This window comes from Blennius ocellaris, assembly GCF_963422515.1.
Source record: "Blennius ocellaris genome assembly, chromosome: 16".
Classification (NCBI taxonomy): Eukaryota; Metazoa; Chordata; class Actinopteri; order Blenniiformes; family Blenniidae; genus Blennius; species Blennius ocellaris.
The window spans coordinates 18,582,443-18,592,929 of NC_137665.1; the positions used below are offsets into that span (position 1 = coordinate 18,582,443).

Genomic DNA, 10,487 nt, shown 5'->3' on the forward strand with positions numbered 1-10,487 from the left:
CACACGCACACACAGGTTCCCTCGCTCCCGTGACCAAGCTGACAAACTTCTGGCCCCGAGTCGCCATAGGCGACGAACCACGTGATCCGCGGCGGAGGAGAGAAAAGAAGTGACACGGAAGAGAGAGAGAGAGGGGGAGAGGAGAGAGTCCGAGAAAGGAGAGAATAGAGAGGGAAGAAGAAAGGATGGCGGAGGACGGAGTGTGTCCTGCGTGGAGGTGAAGAGGTGACTCGGCTCAGTCACGTTGGGCCTTCCGATTATTTATGCGCGTCTCGAGTCTGCGGAAGACTTTTCTCTCAAGTTATTCCACATATGTATATATATTTTTCTGACTTTTATTTGTGTTATTTCGTTTATATTTGTCTAATTTCTTCTGCTCTCATCGCCCTCATCCCTCCTGGAAACGCCTTTCGATGGAATTGGACGGTGTTTGACTCCTCAGCTCCGCTTCGCCGTTTCACCTCTTGATGGACAACATGAACTCTTTCGTGGAATACTCCATCTGTAACCGTCCGGGGACCGGCGCCTATTCCGTGCCAAAATCCGGATACCACCACCCCCACCTGCACCACCACCACCACCACCACCACCAGCACCTCCCTCTGGACCACCAGGGATTCCCCGTGACCTCCAGTGCCGGTCCGGTCGGTTACGCCGGGGATGGGAGAATGTACCCGGGAAGCGGGGGTGACACCGGCGGGGGTGGGGGCTCCGTGGGAGCGGGTCAGCATCACCAGCAGCATCACGAGCAGCAGCAGCAGCAGCAGCACAACGGCTACCACCATCCTCATCCTCACCTTCATCAGAACCAGAGCCTGCAGGGCGCACTGCTGCCCCCCTACAACAGCTCCAACGTCGGAACCTTCGCGGGTCAGACGTGCGCCACAAACTCCGACTACATAGCCACGGCCGCCCCCCCGAGCTCCGTCCAGCCCCAGTACTTCCTGGAGGAGTCAGCGGCTCCATCCTATTATCACCAGTCCTCCTTCCCCAGCTCAGGGCCCGGGGCCGGGCCCAGCTACGGGGCCCTGGCCGGGGCCTACTGCGGCCCTCAGGGCGCCCTGGCCGGGTCGCAGTACCCGCCGCAGGTCGGCGGGGGGTTGGACGCAGCTGGGTACCTGGGGCTTCCGCCCGGTGGGGGTTACGGGGAGCTGCCGGTGGGTCTGGATCGGGAGAGGGAGGATGAGGAGGGCCAGCAGGCCGGGCAGGGACAGACCTTCGACTGGATGAAGGTGAAGAGGAATCCGCCCAAAACAGGTGAGGTGGTGAGGGGGTGTCTGGATTTATGAAGTCATAATTCAACGTGTGTGTGTGTGTGTGTGTGTGTGTGTGTGTGTGTGTGTGTGTGTGTGTGTGTGTGTGTGTGTGTGTGTGTGTGTGTGTGTGTGTGTGTGTGTGGGTGTCCGCGCGCGCGCGCTGAAACATCCACATTTTATCAACACCATCCTCCAAAAAGATTTATCATTTCTGAACAAAACTCACAGGGACGGTCAGGAAGGTTTTTTTTTTCTTCTTCTTAAAAACACGCCGTTAATCACGTTGTTGAAATGTTTGATTGATTCGTTTCCTCCCCAGACTCCACACCAGGAGTCCAACAGGCCCGTGGAGCCTTTTGTTCATGCCATTTCTTTCCTCATAATTATTGTTATTTTTCGTATGAACTCGGACGAAATAATATGATTACATCGAATTTAACACGGTTCATGATTATTCTGAAGTAGTTGAGACATGCCATGGATTCTTTTTTTTAATAAAAAAAAAAAAATCAGGACCAAACCCCAATCTGCTCAGAAAAACTGTTAATAATTATTGTCATACAAATAAAATAAACAACAGCATTATTCGTATTCTTCTTATTCTTATTCTTATTAATGATACAACAATATATATATTTAAATTAACAATTATTAAACACAGTAATATTTGAAATCCTTGGTCTTACAAATAAATAAATAAACACATAAACAAATAAATAAACAAACAAATAAATAAATGCATTCAGTTGTTCTATTTTATGCAGGAGTGAGTCGAGATTTTTTTGAAAGGCTTAATAATATAACAGCTTTTAAAGCATTGATGGCTAAAATGTGCTCTTTCATTATTTCAATAGCATGAGGTCCAGAGATTTCATCCTCACTCCACTCTTCAGTTGTGAGTGAACATAAACACACTTTGTTTGAGTTATTTCTATTAAATCTATGAAAATCTACATTCATGTTTGACTTCTAAATGTCATTACGATATATTCACAATTAAAATAATGAATTGAATCTAAGTTAAACGTGGCTCAAATTGCTCACGTGTTTACATAATCTATAAAAACCAACAATAGAAATTCTCCTGAAAGCACTAAAAGTAGGCCTTGACTTGCCCATGTCTATTTTAAATGTTGAAAGAGCAAGGCAGCTTGTTTTTGGTGCTTTGTGGAGTGTTTGCAGTCTTGTCTGCAGATAGCAGGTCTGGACTGAGTCAGCTGTGCCCCCCCCCCCCCCCCCCTCCCCCTCTCCCTCTCTCTTAATGGATATAACAGACGGGTTATTTCTCCCTGGGTAGTCTGTCCTGCTCTGTTATCTTTTAAAGCAACCCCACCCCCCTCAGCCCTCCATCCACCCCTCCATACGTCCATCCGCCGGCGAGCTCCTTTCCCTCGCCTTTCAGGCTTTTTGCCAGCTCCTTTCTTGACTCTTTGTGTCTCACAAATGTGTCCTCCTACTTGATCACAAGTTGCGTTGGGTGAATATTTTCAGAATAGACTCAAAAAAAAAAAAAAAAGGTGCTTTGTTTCACACCACACACGTTGAACAGGATCAGCCTGATGAGATCTGAATAATAAGACAAGATTCTAATCAGCGAGGCCTTTTTGTAGCACAGACAACAATTATATTAAAATGGGTGTCATCAGGTCCAAGCTTCTCTGGAAAAACAATTGTAAATTATTTTGTCTAATACTTCAGTCACTGTTAGAATTTCCCACCTATAGTATTTTTTGTTGAACCTCTAATACGTGTTGTCTTTACAAGGGGGGGGGGGGGGGGCTCAACCCCTCGGTTCCATTACCACACTTAGAAAAATAATTTGTTGAGCTAATGAAATTTAAAATCATGTCACACAATCTCCATCTATTCATATTAAGTAGATTGAATCTCATTTATTCATATTATCTGAACAACATGTATTAGAACGAACCATTAAACAACAAGAAACTCAATAGGCTCATGTTAATCAAACATATTTCTGATGTATAAACTGAAAAACTGCTGAGTTGATTTTTATTTTATTTTTGGAGTGTATATATGAACTACTTCACTCCCTGATGAAGAAGATGGTTCTGCCTCATTACACTCCCAGGTTCTGCAGGGGGGGGAAAGGAATTTCTCTCAGGGGATTAATTAATCTGGTTCCCAGTGTTTCAATTCATTGGAAACGTTTGCGAATTTTGCAAATGATTCCCTTATCAATTCCAGTGGGGGCAGATGTGATTCCAGTGCAGCCAGCAGGAAACATGGCGCCCGAGTGGTTCGAACCTTCAAAGGTTTGGTTCCATTTCTGGAACAACGGCGACAACAGGGGCAACGTTCAGTATTCACAAAGTGGATGTTTCGCCAGAAGGAGGAAATGCGACCAATAGGAAGAAACATTTGAACACAGGAGGAATAAACTTTGAATAAATGTCACATTTTTGATCCGCTCCACAATGAATCTCAACCCTGCAGCAGCGTTTTCATGTCCTCTGCTGGATTTATGAAGTCATAATTCAACGTGTGTGTGTGTGTGTGTGTGTGTGTGTGTGTGTGTGTGTGTGTGTGTGTGTGTGTGTGTGTGTGTGTGTGTGTGTGTGTGTGTGTGCAGATTTCCTTTCCAAATGAGAATCGATAAAGAATTTAATTGTTTAGCAGAGTCTAAGATGGAACAGGAATCATGAAGATCGTATCAATTTCCATACCTAGGATTAATAGAGTATGACTTGTTTAGTCTAATCAGTTGAATTTCAAATATATGGTACACACATACCATAAGGGACCACTAGGTGTCACTTTATGACCACAGAAAGCTGCTACAGTAACACAGAAATACCTCCATTACTACTATATTTAACTGAGGGAGCCAGAAAAATGTCTCCAGGCGGACATACTGTATCTCCACGGAACAGTTAAACATGAAAACAGAATTAAAGCAGAGAAACTCTTACCATGACGAAGAAGAACGGCAATTTTGGGGCTAAAAGCACGACGAACTGTGGAACTAATTCACGGATTGGTTCTGGAACAGTCGTTGGACCAGAATTATCAGCAGTTACATCTGGACCTGGACAGAGAAACGTTCTGATACACCAGTGAGAACTAAATGTGATTCGTGATTTTGACTTCCTGTATAGTCCAGAAAATATGGTAATTGTCACCGTTTGCCTGTAAACCCGGCTTCTCTGTTTCTTTCACCCAGTTAAAAACTCGGACTTCGGCCTCGCGGGCGCTCACAACAACGCCATGCGCACCAACTTCAGCACGCGGCAGCTGACGGAGCTGGAGAAGGAGTTCCACTTCAGCAAGTACCTGACGCGGGCCCGCCGGGTGGAGATCGCCGCCACGCTGGAGCTCAACGAGACGCAGGTGAAGATCTGGTTCCAGAATCGCCGCATGAAGCAGAAGAAGCGCGAGAAGGAGGGCGTCTCCACGGCAGCGCGCTCCTCGTCCTCCTCGTCCTCCACCTCCTCCTCCTCCGCCTCCGGCTTCAACAAGGAGCTGGACGACACCGACCACTCGTCCGCCTCCACGTCGCCGGGAGCTTCGCCCGACTCGGAGACGTAGCTCCACCCGCGGTGCCATTCCACTGTGACGAAGGGGTTCAGGCCTCTTTTTCACCGATTGCCTTATCGCCGCTTGGTGTGATTTCCCAGAATCCTCTGGGGCAGTTCACCTTGAACTGAGTTGCATCAGTCAAAACAAAATGGCTTCCAGATTGCGACGCCACTCAGTCTGAGCGGCGAAAACTTTTCTGAAATGTGTCGTAAGTCTGCTCAAGTGTGAGGAGAGGAAGAGTCACAACGGAGGAGTGTTTGTTAGAATGGAACAGCTCCTCCCCAACCAGGTGATCCATCCCCACCATCTACCACACCATCGTCTGCATACGTGGAGAACATCTGCTCCACCCAGATGCTGAGTTTACTGAAGGACAGAGGAAAGAAGCGGACATCCCACTGTTACATGACTGATCATCACTGCGCCAGCTAGTGGCCTGAAATGCAAACGACAGTGTTCCCATATGAAAAAACATTACTTTCTGCAGGTGCAACTTTATGAAGGAGCCAAGCCTGAACAGGGACTCCTCTCAGGTCATGGAGGAAGAGCTACGGTTCATTATCAACGTAACGGTTGACTCAAAGCATTGGATGATGATGAAGATGATGATGATGATGATGATGATGATGATGATGATGATGATGTTAAGAGTTGGCAAAAGGATAAAATCAACAAAACTGTGTTTCAAGCTCATCTAGATTTAATGATTTAGGTCGAACATGTTGCTTTTAACATCAAACTGAAATGATTTCTACTAACGAACTGCAGAAGGATGAAGAGTTTTGCTTTTTTTTTTGAAACCCCGATCGTCCCCTTTTCACTCATTTGCCTCACTTTTTGAAAATACTTAATCAAATGAGAATCTGTTGACAAACGGTTGACCGTTGCCACGGCGACACTGACCTGAGCCTGGAGGCCCTCACGACGGAGGCACGTGAACAATCGTGTTTGAATCCCCGGGTTGAATGAGCCTTAAACAGGAAGCGCAGGGAACAAGTGGAAAATTCACTGACAAAAATAAGCGCAATTTCAAGATAATCTTTTTTTTCAACGGCGCATTTTAGTGAAACCTCCGAAATCACGTCATTCGCTTGCATATTTTCTCTCTAAATTTGACAAAAACGAAGCATTTCTATTGTCTGTTTGTCTAAAATGTCTTTATTTTCCACTTGAGAAGAATAAGTTATTGTTTTGCGTACTGGATGATAGGAGATTTCCCTTCAGGAGACTTTTCTTGTGAATTCTCAAAACATGACCACATGTGATTTTTCATGCTGAAGCTGCACTAAAACCGAAATATGTTCAACGTCCTGTATCGTAGAAGTTCTACTCTTGACGGCTCATTTCAACTTTATGGGAGAAGATTTTGTGAGTCCACATGAAATCTTAAGAGTTCTTTTAAATGTGCAGTTTAAGAAACTTTGAATGTACTTTTTTTTGTGACAGTTTGGATATCAATTTAATGTCTTATTTTTTATTTTTTTAAAACCTGTAATTAGTTTTGCAGTGTTTTGGAAATCAAACTCAAATCTTTTATTTAAATTTAAATGTTTCTTTCTTCTATTATGTCAGTAATCTAAACAATTGATTTGGAATTGTAAGACCTCACACATACTTTTGACTCTCAGGTTATAGAATTTCAAAAGTTTTTTTTTTTTTTTTTTGTACAGAGAGTTAAATCTCAGGATTTGTGTGACGTTGTCAGGAAGCTAAGAGACTATGGAACTGCGTGACTTGTATTTTTCTCCTTTATCGCCGTGAAGTTTTGAATAAGAGCAGACTGAGTTTTATGAGTTCTGCCGCCTTAAGGACCCAATCAAGCTGTGAGTCTTTTAACTTTGACCTACCTCAAATAAATATTCTCCTGTCATCCTGGCGACGTGTGTCCTGTTTCTCTCCCTGTGCTCCTATTTGGATATTATTTCCAAATAAAACAAATAACGAGAGATCGATTTATTCCATCACAAGTCCAGTTTTCAATCAATCTGCATGACGAACGTAACCACGGAGACAAAGAACCTGGGTCAGTACACAAATTGTTGGATCGGGTAAAGAGACAAACCACTGGGGCAAGAAAGGATTGTGGGGAACCTCCGAAGCTGATCAACAACTTAGACTTTTGTTTCTGCTTCCCACTGGGCGGAGGATTAGAATTAAAAAACTAAAACAGTGCAGAGGCGGAGTCATGGAGGTGTGATGTCACTCAGGTGAATTAGACAGGATGAGGGCCGCTTGCTTCTGATGGCCGACCTGCTGCAAGCTGCATGGCCTCCGGTTGACCCACACACACACACACACACACACACACACACACACACACACACACACACACACACACACACACATGAAGGCAGGGTGACAGTGAGGAATGTAACAGGCCTTTCCGGGTGGCTCAACAACCTGTTGACCTTTGGAGAGCCTCTGGGATATCTAAACATGCAAACACACTCCTCCTCCTCTGCCTCCCCCTCGTTTTTCTCCTCTGCATTGCCTTCTCCTCCTCCACCTCCTCTTCTTTCTCCTGCACCTCCTACTCCTCCTCTACCACCTTCTCCTCCTCCTCCTCTTCTTTCTCCTGCTGCTCCTACTCCTCCTCTGCTACCTCCTCCTCTTCCTTCTCATCCTCCTCCACCTCCTCCTCCTCCTCTTCTTTCTCCTGCTCCTACTCCTCCTCTACCACCTTCTCCTCCTCCTCCTCTTCTTTCTCCTGCTCCTCCTACTCCTCCTCTTCCTGCTCATCTTCCTCTTCCTTCTCATCTTCCTCATCCACTTCTTTATCCTCCTCCTTCTCCTCCTCCTCCTCCTCTTCTTTCTCCTGGTCCTCCTACTCCTCCTCTGCCACCCTCTCTTCCTCCTACTCCTCCTCTGCCACCTCCTCCTCCTCTTCCTGCTCATCTTCTTTCTCCTCCTCCTCCTCCTCTGCCACCTCCTCCTCCTCCTCCTCTTCCTTCTCATCCTCCTCCCCCTCCTCTTTCTCCTGCTTCTCCTCCTCCTCCTCTGCCTGCCACCTCCTCCTCCTCTTCTTGCTCATCTTCAACCCCCCCCCCCCTTGCGGGTGTCTGTACCAAAGCTTGGGTGGCAAGCTCACTCGTCACCTCTTCTCTCCCAAACACACACACACACACACACACACACACACACACACACACACACACACACACACACACACACACACACACACACACACGCACACACACACACACACACACACACACACACACACACACACACAGACTGGTCACAGCTCGTTCCGTCCACCAGTGTGCAGCAGTTTTGTATTAGTGTTTGAGTGGAGACTGTGAGTGTGTGAACTCCCCCAGAGTGTCGGAGACGTCGTGACAAGTCTGAAAAAAGACCAGAGTGTTTTATATCAGCGGAGTGGAGCCGTGGTGAAGTCCAGCAGTGAAATCCCTTGATTCTCACACGTTGCTCTGCTGCAGGACAAACACACAGTGTGAGTCGGGAAAGTCAACTTGTTTCAAGCAATGTGAGATAGAAATCATTTAAATGACAATATTAACTTGCAGCTGAACAACAAATGTTGAACAACTTTGTCACAGGTTTTCAGAGCATTTCAGCAGGTACTTCTATGTCCTTGGACTCAAACTTTCATCCCAGATATTGAAGAATACATAAGACAGATGTGCCAAGCTGATTTTTAATGGACTAAAAGTCGTCTGTATTGTTGTCTTGGCGATGAATAACAGCAGTGCTCTGACTTCTGCGAACACATCCATCCACCTCAAACTCCCCAAAATTTTCCCTTCTAAATATGGTTGTTATAATTGTTTTTTTCAATCATTGATCTGAATGGAAACGGTCATTAAATGACAGCATTGTTATGAATGCAGCATAAATTATTAGTAATTGTTTGAGAAAAAGTCACAAAGTCGTCATGCTGAAGGATGAAGGAGACTCGAGTCAATTTAAAAGTGAAAACATGAAGAATAGAAAAACAAGAAGTAAAAAAAAAATGGAAAGCTATACATGAAAAAAGTAATGCAACATCAGAGCAAAACTGAAATTTGGGATTTAATGAGGATTTTACCCAAATTTGAAAACTCTAATGTGTCTGCTGGCAGTGATGTGTTGTTAATGTGTGGATGAAACTATATATGTTTCATTCTGACTGGAAAACTGACAGAAAAGCAGATCTCAGGTGTCCTCAGACACACACACACACACACACACACACACACACACACACACACACACACACACACACACACACACACACACACACACACACACACACACACACACACACACACACACACACACAACCACACACACACACACACTGATGGATGAGACTTTTAACTTCAGGAGAAGTTGATGTTAATTGTGACCTCAAACCAAAAAAGCTTCACCTCAAACTTTCGCCGTCATGTTCTGATAGACGAGCAGAAACCCACCGCGATCAGAGAGACAAGTCATTTTTCAAACCACTAATTGTGTGATTAGGGAGGAAGGAGGGACATCAAGTAGAAAGAATGAAATAATAGAAGGAGAGAAAGAAAAAAAGAGGAGATTCTTTCAGGATGACTTCATACGGTCCGACACCGAACCTTTGTTTTCCTTCCCATAACTCATCTCAAGTTCAACATGGGGCCGTGTGTGTGTGTGTGTGTGTGTGTGTGTGTGTGTGTGTGTGTGTGTGTTGTGTGTGTGTGATTGAGATCCTGAACTCTTGAACTGCAACCACACCACTTCATCTTTTACTGCTCATTGTGGGGGCATGGACACACTCACACACACACACACACACACACACACCACACACACACACACACACACACACACACACACACACACACACACACACACACACACACACACACACACTCACACACGTTATGCTCAGAAGAACCTGGTCAGTAATATTTTGCTTTCCGCTCTAAGGTTTGGTAAGCGCAACTCCATTTTTGTGTGTGTGTGTGTGTGTGTGTGTGTGTGTGTGTGCGTGTGTGTGTGTATGCGTGTGTGTGTATTGTGCACACCAAGTCACGTATCCAAATTCCGAAACATCCAAACTTCTGAAGCAGACTTTTAGTTTTTTGGCAGAAGTGGAGTAATCGGATTGGAACATAAATCAGAGGTCGGTTCTATTTTTTTAACTTGATGAATTGAGTCACATCCCAGATCAAAGGAACACTGATAACTACTGAACAGCATGTTCAAATCAAACCTAACATCACGGTCGCTTTAATGAATACTGACATAACCAACCGACAGAGCTGAGATGTACCAGTGTCCATTTATTACAGTCACTGACATAAATAATGTCATTATGCTATAATAATGATTATAAAATATACATGCTCCCATTATATTCTAATGCAGCTTGGGATTTTGTCTCGATATTTATCTGGGGATTTATAGAATGACGTTTTAGTGACTTTAATCCTTAAGTTCTTACAAGTTTCATTGACAATCATAATTGTAATTTTTACCCCGGCCAATGAACCATGAGTGAACAACGGAGTTGGCCGAGAAGGTGGTGTTTTCATCTGTTTATTAATATATTGGTTTGTATGTATGTATCTTACCAACTTTTCACAAAAACTCCTCAACCGAATTGCTTGAAATCGCCAGAGGCGATTTGTTATCGTCGGATTTTGGACGTTAACAACAAATGGTTTCCAAATAAATCCCTGAAAAACTGTGAGAAAATACTATACCAAGCGTATG

At 44.6% G+C, this 10,487-nt stretch overlaps 1 protein-coding gene across 1 annotated transcript; it reads left to right on the plus strand.

Moving 5' to 3' along the window:
- Positions 1-467: 467 nt before the first annotated feature.
- hoxb1a (homeobox B1a) lies at positions 468-4,805 on the plus strand (the record flags this gene model as incomplete). The annotated part of the gene is made up of 2 exons (XM_080511040.1): positions 468-1,257; positions 4,441-4,805. 2 exons carry the CDS (start codon positions 468-470, stop codon positions 4,803-4,805), a joined length of 1,155 nt encoding a protein of 384 aa, XP_080367166.1.
- Between the last annotated feature and the right edge of the window lie 5,682 nt (positions 4,806-10,487).